This window comes from Geotrypetes seraphini, chromosome 10 (assembly GCF_902459505.1).
Source record: "Geotrypetes seraphini chromosome 10, aGeoSer1.1, whole genome shotgun sequence".
Lineage (NCBI taxonomy): Eukaryota > Metazoa > Chordata > Amphibia > Gymnophiona > Dermophiidae > Geotrypetes > Geotrypetes seraphini.
The window spans coordinates 91,675,366-91,688,643 of NC_047093.1; the positions used below are offsets into that span (position 1 = coordinate 91,675,366).

The window sequence follows — 13,278 nt, forward strand, 5'->3', positions numbered from 1 at the left end:
GAGACTCCTAAACTGAAATGCAGTAGAAACGTAGAAGCTGGAGTATAGTATAATGACTTCCATGTTGTAATGCCAGTGATAAATTCACACAGTCACATAGTCAGTACATATTTCAGGAGAAATAACAAATTCCTTCCTGACATTCTGTAGTTAGACCAGCACACTAGCTCTTAATAAAGGTAAGAGACAAAAGAAATCTTGTTCCAAGGAAAAATAAAGCAGGGAGTCCATCAGAATTCTAACTAAAAAGTAAGATAGGTTGTGGCTGAGTTTTAGAAGGACTCTCCTCTCTTCCAACTCCAGAGGTAGGCTCTAGCTGCCATGGCTTCAGAAGTTCATTACTCCTTTAGAAGCCAAAGCCAACTCCTGGTATGATTTCCATTGTACTGGGAAGTGCTGAGAGGCAACAATGGTAATTCATCTGTATAACAATTCCCACTCATGTAAAATGTATTCACTATTCTCAAAGACTCACCCACAATCCAATTCTGAGTAGAAATCATAACACAAGGAAACTGTGACTGGGCTGGCTTAGTACAGAGGCTAGATGCACAAAACATGGTCATTAAGACTGTGTGAGTCACTATTGGCCGATTTTTGGGCCAACTCTGGAACAGCGATTGAGGTTACAACAAATTTGCATGCAAATGATTTGCACGGAGGTTTGCCTTAATCCCGTCCGATCAGTTGCTGTGAGAGTGAATTTGACCCATGTGCAAAGCTGGTTTTGTGGAAGCCTGAACAGTTGAGTGGACCAAACCTACCCCTCCCACTCCCTGAACCTCCCCCGTACCTCAAAAATAGATGACAGCAGGAGAGATGCCCAGTCCCTCCTGCTCACAGGCCCACCACTCCAAAATGGTGGGTCTTCCCCTTCTGGGTACATCCTGGGATGCATGAGGAGGGGCTTAAAGCTCTGGCTGCTCAGATGTAGGGATGCTCAGGCGAGGGGCCTTAGGCTCTTCCCTCTATATCCTGGGACACAAAGGGAGGCACCTATGGCCCTTATTGGTTCAGATGCCTAAAGTCCCTCCCTCTAAGAGGCCTTAGGTCAGGGGTCCCCAAAGTCCCTCCTTGAGGGCCGAATCCAGTCGGGTTTTCAGGATTTCCCCAATGAATATGCATTGAAAGCAGTGCATGCAGATAGATCTCATGCATATTCATTGGGGAAATCCTGAAAACCCGACTGGATTCGGCCCTCAAGGAGGGACTTTGGGGACCCCTGCCTTAGAGGTTTGAGATAACCAAAGTTTTAGGCCTCTCCTCGTACATTCCAGGATGCACCGGGAAGGGGACAGCCTGCAAGTAGGAGGGACTGGGCATCCCTCCTGCTGTCATCTATTTTTGAGGTATGGGGGAAATGTGGAGGGTGGTTTGGGAGGGGCTAGGGAGCACCAGTGGCAGGAGGGAGTAGGCATTTCTCTTGCTGATTTTGTTTTAGGAAGAGGACAGGGGTCAGTTGGGGAGGGCAAGGTGGGAGGTGGGGGTCAGTGCAATGGGGTTGGTTCGTGGTGGCAGGAGGGAGTGGGCATCCCTCCTGCTGATTTTGGGGGATGGGAAGGGGTAAATTCGAGGGGGCTATTGCTGGGAGGGGATCAGTGCAGTGCAGTGGGTTTGTGACAGCAGGAGGAAGTGGGTATTAGACCACCAGGGCTTTGTCTTAGGTGGTGTCAGGGGGAAGGGTACTTAAGGAAGGGGGATCTAACCTGACCCACCCACCCAGCCAGCCCACTAGACTATCAGAATTTTGTTTTGGGGACTTGGGGGGATATTGTTAGGTGCCTTTTGCTGCTCTCCCTGCTAGCCAATCAGCTGAACCAGCAGGGGATACCCCCCACAGCCACCAATTGGTGGCTTCACCTGCTGGCTCAACTGATTGGCAGGTAGGGAGAGCAGCAAAAAATTTAACAACACATGCACAATAGTTACCAGCAGCTCCAGAGCTGCTGGAAAATAACAATTACAAAAAGGAAAGCATTCCCTTTTATGCATTGCAAGAAGAGCTCATTAGAATACTAATGAGCTCCTTGCGATGCATTTGCAAAGGGTTCTCGGTAGCTGCTACGACGATTGGTAGCAGCCACTGAGAACTCTTTTGAACATCAGGGAGGAGGGTTTCCATGCCAGTAAGACTGCTTTAACGAGTCTTACTGGCACAGAAACCTTTTGTGCATTGGGGTCTAAAAGCCATGACAACTGCGAGCTGAGACACAGAACCAAGATGAAAAGTACAGCTTAAGAGTTTCCCTTTTTTGGTCCAAACTGCAAGTCTCAGGATGATATGGTACCTGAGAATATATCTGAAACTGGGGGAATGCAGTTAAGATGGCCTCCACTTTCATGCGCTGTGAAAAACTGGTGAGACCATTGAGGATCTGTATGAAATTATACTCATTGAGGTAAAAGTTTGTGCTAACTATAGTCCCAACAACAGAATGGGAGCTTGAATTGAGAAGGGAAAAAAATGCAGAGAGAGGCGTGGCAGCAAACTTAAGTCAAAAATAGCTTGAGGAAAAATGAACTGCCAAAGAAAAGCAACTCATCAATGCCTTAGGAAAGCAGAACCAACAAGGGAGGAAATTTTTAGTCTCCTCAGCAACTGCTCCAGAATAGTAAATTAGAAGCCCCTGTGCAAAATTTGAATGCAGAGTGCAGATATTCATGAAGTCCAGTAGCTAGCCTCACATTAACAGACAACTATTCTCTAGAGGTGCCTCAACCCTATGAAACTGCCTACTGGATAACAAGGGGGGGGGGAGGGGAGAGTAGAGAATAGGCACTTGGCTCTTTCTAAGTATTCTCAAAAAACTTCCTTTTCCTCTCTTCCTGCTACCCTATTTCATTAGAAGCTCACCCAAACCAGTTCCACAGTTTTAGAAGCCTATGTAGCTTGATTAACCTAGAGACTGCATGGGGTGCCATCACCATCTACTGGAGAAACAGAAAATACTGATCATTCTATGGTGACCTTAAGAGGTGAGTCTCTAGCTCTATCCACATGTTCTGGACTGTTAAAGTCATTAAATCATTATAATGGACTAGTCTTTAAGCCCGTTACATTAACGGGTGCTAGAATAGATGTGTGTGTCTGTCTTTCTTTCTTTCTCTCTCTCCCCTTGGCCGCTGTCTGTCTGTCTATATTTATTTGGTTTTCTCTCCTTGGACACTGGCTGTCTCTCCTGAATGTCTTCCTTTCTGTCTGTCTCACTGGCCCCCTGTGTGTCATTCTTTGTGTCTGTGTCCTTGTGTCATTCCCCCGCCCCTCCCCCCCCCGAGCAAAGCTGTCTGCCCCAGCATACCCCTTTCCCTCTCCCTGACCCCCTTGTGTCTTCCCCCTCCCCCCCTCCCCGAGCAAAGCTGTTTACCCCCCAGCACACCTCTGCAACAAAAGCATCCCCCTGTACCTGCAGCACTGGCATGACACCCTTCAGCCAATCGTGAGTGCTCAGAGCGCGACAGGGAGCGGGGCCTGCAGCTTCTTGGGCGTCGGTGAGGGAGGAGAGGTTGGCCCAACTCTCCGCAGGGGCTTTGGGGACAGTCTTGTGCGGCTCGAAGCCCTCCTCCCAGCAGCACTCCATACTGCCTTCCTCCCGCCGCCCAGAATAGATGTCTGTATGTCTGGGTTTTTTTTATTTGTCTCTCTCTCCTTGGACGCTGTCTGTCATTCTTTGTGTCTGTGTCTCTCCCTGGTCCCCTGTCTGTCCGTCTTTCTTTCTGTCTGTCTCCCTGGCCCCCCTGCTTGCCAAAGCAGGCCCCTTTCCCTCTCCCCCTGTTCTGCAATACCTACCTGCTCCGTGGCCCCCTTCTGTTCCTCCCCCACCTGATTGCTGTCTGCCCCCAGCACACCTCTCCCCCCAAAGCAGCCTCCTTTCGCTCTCCCCCTGTTCTGCAATGACTACCTGCTCCATGGCCCCTTTCTGTTCCCCCCCCATGATTGCTATCTGCACTCAGCACAACCCTCCCACCAAAACAGCCCCCTTTCTTGCCTGCTCCATGGCCCTTCTTTTTCCTCTTCCCCTCCCTCCAGTCACCGCTGCCATTCCTATTTAAAACGGCCTGCTGAGGTTCGCGGCCAGCTGTAGCGAACCTCGCAGGCCGCTGTTCGCGTCAGAGGGAACGTGCTACCATGTGGAGAGCGGCCTGTGAGGTTCGCTACAGTCGGCCGCGAACCTCAGCAGGCCGTTTTAAATAGGAATGGCAGCGGTGACTGGAGGGAGGGGAAGAACAGGAGCGGTAGCGGTTGTTGCGGGAGGGGGGGAGTCGGCGACGTGCAGGCCGCTGTAAACAGGAGCGGCAGCGGCGGCAGGACCATGAGCCCTCCTCCCGCCATCCGCTGCCAGAGCTGCTCCTGTCGCTCGATGCAGCTAACTGGCGCATACGCCTCAAGCCGCGGTCAAGGCTGGGGACTCGCGCATGTGCACTCCTGCAGCCACAGACCTACAGCGCACGGAACACGCAAATAGGACTGCGCATGTGCGGCTAGCTCTTTATTATATTAGATACACAGAAAACCAGTCCTGTTTGCAGCTCAAGGAACTGAGTTGTGCTTTATACCTATGAACTCAGCAGTTCTAACGAGGAACCCACTATGCTCATGTGCACTTTAGAATTCTCCAGACAACTTTTGAGCCATGCCACTTAACTCTGGACTTTACCATTTCATATTCTTACTGTATAAGTTATCATTACAGATTGAAGAGAGAGTGATATAAAGGGGAAAAATAATAGAGGCACAAAGAAGAGAAATAAGAACAAAATACAGAAAAAAAAAGTGAATCCGATGGAGAGAAGGACACAGAGTTAAAGACGTGAATGGTAATTTAAAAAAAAAACAAAAACAGGTGATTATGTTTGCATGAAAGTTATATGTGTAAATGTATAGGATATTGACTTTTGTTCATTCATATGTCAATAAATGTCAATAATCTGCCTAACTGCTATTCTGCGACTACCCATTAAAATTACATGGTGAGTAACTGCAAGTGGGAGCATACATAAAGGTGAAGCATGGGCACGACATAGACATGTTTCCCACTTACATATGTAACCTTCAGACTGTTAAGTTACATATGTTCCTGCTGCATCTGGGTGCCAGCACTTACACCAGCTCTGCAGTACAATTAGGCCTGCCGATACTGGGTTATGCTTGTATTCAATAATGGAACATAGGAGCCCAGATTCCATTACAGAATAGGTTCTTATTGCATAGCTTTGGAGTCCTTAGAGCAGGGGTAGGGAACTCCGGTCCTTGAGAGCCATATTCCAGTCGGGTTTTCAGGATTTCCCCAATGAATATGCATGAGATCTATTTGCATGCACTGCTTCGATGCATATTCATTGGGGAAATCCTGAAAACCCGACTGGAATACGGCTCTTGAGGACTGGAGTTCCCTACCCCTGCCTTAGAGGAAAGAGAAGGAGTAACTTGGAGAAAGGGAATAAGATGGAAAAGTGGGAAATAGCTCAAAAAGTTGAAATTATTTCCTTACCTGCATCCCATCAGGACCCGAAAGGCCAGTTCCTCCTTTCATACCCTGCAGCAATAATAATGAAAAGGTGATGAAATTAATTACATCAAAAAACATGAAAACAATATCCTGAACCATATATCTTGCTCTGACAGGTAGCGCCAAAGCAAAATATACTTATGTTTAGTTGCAAAACAAGAGGAACAATGTGTTTCTAATCTGTGCACAAAAAAGTAGCACATGAAATTATCTGTCACAAGCCAGCCAACTTGCATGTTCTGCACATAGCTGCAGATACAACTTTAGCCACCTTGCTGGGCATACTAGATGGATCATGTCTGTCTTTATCCGCTGTCCAGTATTCTTTGCGGGCTATCAAATCTTTTATAAGTAGGGGGCTAAAAAATCCCCAGGGATCTGGCCACCCAGGTACCTAAAAGCTGAATTCTTCCGTTTTCAGCATGATTCAGGAGAAGACAATTTTGATGGGTCATAGACAGGAGAAGCAGATATCACTCACCTTTTCTCCTTTCTTGCCTTTCTCACCAGGTAGCCCAGGAGCTCCCAGGAATCCCTGAAGTATAAACACAACATAGATTCAAACAAGTCCAAGTAGAGTACCTGGAGGTAATCTGAATATACTTTCTGCTCATGGACTTAATTTCATTCCATTTGCAACCAGAAGCACTTTGTAAATCCCCAATATCTTCCTTTCTATATACTATATTTGGGCTGTTTGACATTACAGATATTTCCATGTTTGTGGATGATGCACCTGCTGTCTTCAGTGCTGCAAAAGCACATGCAAGGATTTCATGATTAAGCCCCAAGTGCATTGCTTTCTCAACTTTTGTCCTAGAAAACTTCTTCCTCAATAAAGGAACTAGTCTCTAAGATTTTACAAGCCTATTTGTCAAATTTCCTCAGGTTAATGCTTAGCTATCTTATATGGCAGACTAGCTCTGCCAATGCGTCCCAGGGTGCCCTCATTTTAGAGATGACAGTTCAGAAACAAAAGTGAAAAAAGACATCACTCCAAACTCATTTAGAGGTATGGGGTCTGGGGAGTCTTAAGTGAAGGGTTGGGTGGGGAGTGGGTCCACACTAGACATCAGGACTATTTTTTAAAATCAGGTCAAGTTCGCAGCCCACCAGGTATTATTTTGAGGCCCTCAGAATTATAAAGAAGTTGTTGTGTATTTTAAAATGTCAATAAAGATGATTGAACTAAACCCCCCCCCCCCAAAAAAAAAACTAAAAAAAAAACTTGTGCCTTAAGTGTCTGGTGGTCGCATTCTGGAACATTGCCTGCCTCACTGCTGTAAGCTCACACAAACACTTTCCTGCATCTGTACACAATTGTTCTTGCCACTCCACCTCACAATTGCATACAGACGCAGGAAAGCACTAGCGTGAGGTTACAGCAGTGAGGCGGGCAATGTTCCAGAACATAAGGTAAACATTGGAGGCAGTGCAGCTTGTGCATGTGTCTGATCCTGGAGGAGGTAAGAGCTGAAGGCGAGGACGCGACCACCAGACACTTAAGGCACAAGTTTTCCATAAAGAATCATTCTTTATAATACCGAGGGCCTCAAAATAGTTGGTCCAAAATCTTGTCTCTTGTAGTTGATACTTTGATATTTTTTTCATTTTCTGCATGTTGCACTGCTTTCAGCTGTGTATAGCTGAAATTATCAGAAGCAATTAGGAAAGATTTATAAACTATAGTTTATAAATATTTCCTTAATTGTTTCTGATAATTTCAGATTTCAGATAATCCACATTTTGGATTTGTAGGTACTAACCTCATGCAAAGTTGTCATTTTTTTTAAAATAAGACATAAGCTATTTTTTCTATGGCACTCCAAGTACCTACAAATCCCAAATGTAGCCCTGCAAAGGGTTTGAGACCGCTGCACTAGACCCAGTGCAATAGTTTAATGTAAATCAAATTTTATTGATGTACCATCAGCAAATACACAACATCAAGCAGGAATATAAAAAAGGCAAGAACACCAAAAGTACATCAAGAGCAAATTTTCAAAGAAACCCAAGGATCAACCCCTGCCCACTCCCAAATGCCACCACACTCTACCCCCCAAAAGAGCCCCTTACTCACTACCCAAACCCCCCAAACTAGCAGAGAGAACAGAGAGACTGCTGAACAGGCTGTATTCTGATGCCGCCCAGCCAGTACCAAACCGGTCACCCACACCCCAACCACTTCCCCTCCCAGAAGCATACCCCTCCCCTACCCAACCAATCAACCACTCACACCAAATCATCCACACCCACCAACCACACTCATCCAAACAGGACACCAGCCACCCTGGGGGAAACTGCCAAGGACATACCGTATTGGCAGCTAAAAGGATTTAAGACCAGACCGCTGGCCCGAGGGGACAGTGATTGAATATAGGAGTCCCAAAGTCCAGAGGAACGTGGTCAGTTCTGTCAGGGTGAGTTGAGGATGGTTGGTATTAGTCACATTGGGGAGTGGGGGTTGGGCTGTGCTGGTCACATAGGGGTGGGGAGAAGCATTAGACAACAGGGATAATTGTATTTTTTATATCGGGTAGTTCCAGTCAAGCCTTAGGAGTGAGGGTGCCAGAGGGACATTATTAGTGGGGCAGAGGCTCAACATGGGGGTTCTAAGTCACCTTCAGATCTTGTGGTAGGTTTCTGGCATTGAGCCCTCCTGGTAGACACTAGAGCACAGCCCTGCATTGCTGGGGAGTAACTAATAGGTTGTTCAGCATGTATTTTATATGCTGTGTGCTGATAACTACTGCAGGAGAAACCCTCAGTGCAGAAACTCTTATAGCATGCATAGGTAGAGTACTCATTAATTGAGCACTGCAGCCAGTCTTCTGCATTAGCCCTTCTGTGCTCCCTCCTGCATTGTTGGGTTTTTTTTTTTTTAAAAACCTGCATCCTTCCTTCTGTAGTCCTCATCTCCCTATCCTAAATCTCAAATCTCTATCACTGACAGGTGAGGGAAGGAGGGGTAGACTTGCTTTGCTGCTAAATTTCTTCTTTGGATTATTATTCTCTGTACACAGGCTGCCTCTAATCTCTCTCTTTAGTGCTCTCTTCTTGACTAGACAGAACCAGCATTTGTAAAGGGATTTTTCATTATCAACCATCAATTCTGAGTGATCAGAAATCTCACATCATACAAAGCTTTGTGGCTGTCTTTAATCACATGCACATCTCACCTCATCTCCTTTCTCACCAGTCGATCCTTGGTCACCGTGAAATCCCTGTGGTCCCTGTGAAAAAGACTATAAACTGTTAAAAAATCTGCACAGAAGAAAATAAAATATATGAGAAATTAACCCCCTCTTCTATTAAACTGCGCTAGCAATTTTTAGCGCAGGGAGCCATTCTGAATAACCGCGCTGCTCCCGACACTCATATGAACTCTATGAGCGTCAGGAGCAGAGTGGGCCATTCAGCACGGCTCCCCATGCTAGAAACTGTTGGCGCAGTTTAATAGAAGAGGCCCTAATCTTACAGTACAGTCCTGTCTTTGAAAAGATTTCACTATAACAGGGGATTTGTTACATGTTGGAGAAAAAGGTTTTCATAAGAATAGCCTTACTGGGTCAGACCAATGGTCCATCAAGCCGAGTAGCCTGTTCTCACGGTGGCCAATCCAGGTCACTAGTACCTGGCCAAAACCCAAGGTGTAGCAATATTCCATGCTACAGATACAAGGCAAGCAGTGGCTTCCCCCGTGTCTTTCTCAATAAGCCTATGGACTTTTCCTCCAGGAACTTGTCCAAACTTTTCTTAATAGCAGCTACGCTATCCGCTCTTACCACATCCTCTGGCAATGCGTTCCAGAGCTTGAACACATGTCCAAAAAAGGAAAATATTTTACTTGTTGCAGTGAAAAATATATATAGTATAGATATTAGCTAATTTCTGCTGCTCTGTTTGTTTTTAATGATTTCTAGAAAGTTAAAGTTCTTTGTGTGCTTCTAATTAAAGAATGAACAAAGGATAAACCTTTTAAAACCTTTATGCTCGCACAGAAAATTTGCTCTTCTGAAATACCTTTCTTTTCAAATATCTTGTGCCTTATATCCCCTTGTGATCCCTATGATCTTTGCAGCAGGAGTTATTAGTGGTGTCATCATCAAATTTGTTTTGAACTTATATTTCCTTCATTTTCTCAGTTGTTGCCCCTTCACTATGGAATAACATTCATTTAGGTCTCCATAAGGAAGCAAGCATTTCACAATTTAAAATCGATTTATAAACTTATTTATTTTTACAATTTTTTTCCGATTGCCCATTAACTTCAACACTCACCCCCTCTTTTATGAAACTGTGAAATCAGTTTCTAGTGGGGGGAGCTGCGCTGAATGGCCCACGCTGCTCCCGACGCTCTTAGGAACTGAATGAGCATCGGGAGCAGCGCAGCTCCCCGTGCTAGAAACTGCTATCGCAGTTTCGTAAAAGGAGGCTTGTTGGCAGGTACAGTGGGAGACTCTTTCAGATGCAGAATGGAAGCCTTGTTCTCTACAGGAATATTGTAGTTCTTTTCTATCTTTATTAAATTTATTGTAAACTGCTTAAATGGCTATTTACTGATGGGCAGTATATCGAATATTAGCTAAATTTGAAAGTTAAGTTAAAAAAATGATTTCTATTGAAGCAGGGTTATCCTTTTATACAGGGCTGCCCAAGTCTGGTTCTCGAGATCTACTGGCAGGCCAGGTTTTCAGGATATCCACAATGAATATGCATGAGAGAGAGAGATTTGCATACCAAGAAGACAGTGCAGGCAAATCTCTCTCATGCATATTCATTGTGGGTATCCTGAAAACCTGGCCTGCCAGTAGATCTCAAGGACCGGACTTGGGCAGCCCTGCTTTTATAGAAGACTTCTTTGCTTTTCTTAGGCCTCCAACTTTGTTTCATGTTATAAAAATTACTTTTGTATTTATGGCAGTGTTTAAACAACCAAGAAACATACTCATTTAGAAACAAAACTGATTTCAAAACTACTTTACCCTAAAGAAATAATCTTGGGACCAGACAAAGGGAAGATTAAACATAGAAACATGACGGCAGAACAAGGCTGAATGGTCCATCCACAGCATCCACTATATCCTCCTCTTCCTAAGAGATCCCGTGTGCCTATCCCATGCTTTCTTGAATTCAGACACAGTCTGTCTCCACGCTTCTACCACCCTTTCTATAAAAAAGAATTTCCTTAGATTACTCTTGAATCTATCATCTCCTAACTTCATCCTATGCCCTCTCATTCCAGAGTTTTCCTTCATTTGAAAAAGACTCATCTCCTGTACAATAATGCCACAGAGATATTTCAACGTATCTATCTTATCCCCTCTCGCCCACCTTTCTTCCAGAGTATACATATTGAGATATCAAGCCTGTCCCCATACACTTTATGACAAAGACTACTAACCAATTTTGAAGCAGCCTCCTGGACCGACTCCATCCTATTTATATCTTTTTGAAGGTGCAGTCTCCAGAATTGCACATAATATTCTAAATGGGCCTCATCAGAGACTTATACAACAACGGCACTATCACCTCCTTTTTCCTTCTGGCCATTCCTCTCCCTATACACTCAAGCATCCTTCTGGCTTTGACCATCACCCTTTCTACCTTTTTTGCCATCTTAAGATCATCAGACACAATCACCCTACGACCTGCTCTTCTTTTGTATACAGAAGTACTTCAGCTCTTATACTATATCGTACTCTTGGATTTTTGCAGCCCAAGTGCATGACCCTGCATTTTTTTAGGATTAATTCTTAGTTGCTAAAAACCAGCTTTGCTAGATCCCACCTTATGTTATCCACACCCTCTGGAATGTCTACCCTATTACAGACTTTGGTATCATCTGCAAAAACAACTTTACCAGACAGTCCTTCCGCAATATCACTCACCAGCCCAATGACAGATCCCTATGGCACTCCACTAACAACATCCTTTTCCTCAAAGCAAACTCAATTAATCACTACCCTCTGCCTCCTTACATTTAACCAGTTTTTAATCCAGTCAATCACTTTAGGCACCATGCCAAAGGCTTTGCTAAAATCCAAGTGCATCTTATCTAGTGCCCCTCTCATATCCAATTGCTTGGTCACCCAGTCAAAGAAATCAATCAGATTTGTCTGACAAGATCTGCCTCTCGTAAAACCATGCTGCCTCGGGTCCTGCAGTACCATTCAGTTCTAGAAATCTCACTAACCTCTGCTTAAGAAGCATTTCCATTAGTTTACTCAGACTAACTGGCCTGTAATTCCCAACCTCCTCCTCGCTTCCACTCTTGAGCAGAGAGGCAACATCCGCCTTTCTCCAGTCCTGTTTGTCAAACCCACCAAAAGTAAATTTAAACTACCCTTGATTTTATAACATGAAATCAAGAAGAAGCAAGATTAAAAATGAAACGCACAGATTCAAGTATCAGCTTTCCCTCTGTAATTACTGTGGAGTAACGAGACATTAGCTGCACCTGGAAGAGTAAGGTAGGTACGGTTGGCGATAAGGGAGAATCAGCTGGGGTAGATATCCTGAAACAGCTAGTTGCTTAGAAACAGACAGCTGAAATGGGTCCAAAAATGCAGCACCAATGACCCCAAAGTAGTTATCCAGATAGCAGCACCTGCTTCCCAGATATGTGCTATTTAGCTGGCCAGGAGCTGTTCCCGGCTGGCAAAATAGTGCTGAATGTTAGGCAGAAATTCACTCCACAATGAGCTTTCCAAAATTAAAATATTTTATTAAGGTATTTGAAATAATGTACATTCCCTTGGAGTTATATCCATAGCAGAAAAGATGCAGTTCATCGTGCAATTGGAGGTCTCCTCTTCTCTTTCAGGGAAATATTTGTTTCTTTTTGCCATATTATGGCTTCCGACCACCTTTCTTGAATTTTTTTCTTATCGTTCCACAATTCACCCCTATGATTATGGCTGTTCTAGTGTTTTTCTCTTTTACTATTATGCCTAGCTTCCTTGCATGCAGCTTTTCATTGGCTGATACAGAGATTTCCTCAGAGTTTACTTTAGAAGCAATTCCTGAGACCAGATCTGTTGGTGCAGAAATCCTTCTATTATAGATAAAGATTTCCTCGGAGCGTATATATTTCCACTCTTCCACAAACTGTATAAAACCATCCTAGGATATGTTTTCTCTCAAAATGAATCTTTGTAAGATTTCTGCTGAATGCATCTCAGGGCGCCTTCTCTTGTAGCTCTGGGGACTCTTATTGTATGTCACAACACAGCAGGCATTTGGTTAAACCAAAATCTTACAACACCTCCAATTGTGAAGTGTCTGAACACTACCAACATGCCTCCCCTCTGATCTCACTGCTCTGGGAATCCAGATGAATTACTAACAAGGGACATGGACAGGGACATCTATTTATCAAACCCAGACTTAGGAGTCAGAGTAGACCTTAGTTGGAAACAATTCGCAGTAATCGACTGGCAAACCTTCAATTCATACTACAACAAATACACACACTCCCATTGCAAATTGGACACATGCCCACCAAATATCATGAAAACTGCACCCCCCCACTTCAAAGCAAAAATGATGACATGGGTTAATTACCTATCATCCTCAGGAAACTTCCCGTCTGAGCAAGGTCATATTATGATCACCCCTATTATAAAAAATGCGAAAGAACCACCTAATTCCCCATCTAATTATAGACCGATCGCCAGTATCCCCTTATTCACCAAAATAGCGGAGGGGCTGGTAAAGGCGGAACTCTCTGCATACCTAGATAAATTTAACATTCTAAGCGACTATCAAT

At 44.5% G+C, this 13,278-nt stretch overlaps 1 protein-coding gene and 1 long non-coding RNA gene across 4 annotated transcripts in view; one reads left to right on the plus strand and one right to left on the minus strand.

Moving 5' to 3' along the window:
* LOC117367932 (collagen alpha-1(I) chain-like) overlaps positions 1–13,278 on the minus strand; it is a 539,431-nt gene that overhangs the window by 244,442 nt on the left and 281,711 nt on the right. Inside the window, exons 13-15 of one of the 2 annotated variants that reach the window (XM_033961051.1) lie at positions 8,687–8,740; positions 5,989–6,042; positions 5,490–5,534 (exon numbers count right to left, since the gene is read on the minus strand). In XM_033961051.1, the coding sequence (XP_033816942.1) occupies positions 5,490–5,534; positions 5,989–6,042; positions 8,687–8,740 (153 nt within the window). Of the gene's footprint in view, positions 1–5,489; positions 5,535–5,988; positions 6,043–8,686; positions 8,753–13,278 lie in introns of both variants that reach the window. The other variant, XM_033961050.1, reaches the window with a different exon arrangement.
* The window catches only part of LOC117367933, a 109,939-nt gene that overhangs the window by 93,975 nt on the left and 2,686 nt on the right, over positions 1–13,278 (plus strand). Inside the window, exons 2-3 of one of the 2 annotated variants that reach the window (XR_004540882.1) lie at positions 4,692–4,815; positions 6,018–6,095. This is a non-coding gene — a long non-coding RNA (uncharacterized LOC117367933). Of the gene's footprint in view, positions 1–4,691; positions 4,816–6,017; positions 6,240–13,278 lie in introns of those variants that run through there. The other variant, XR_004540881.1, reaches the window with a different exon arrangement.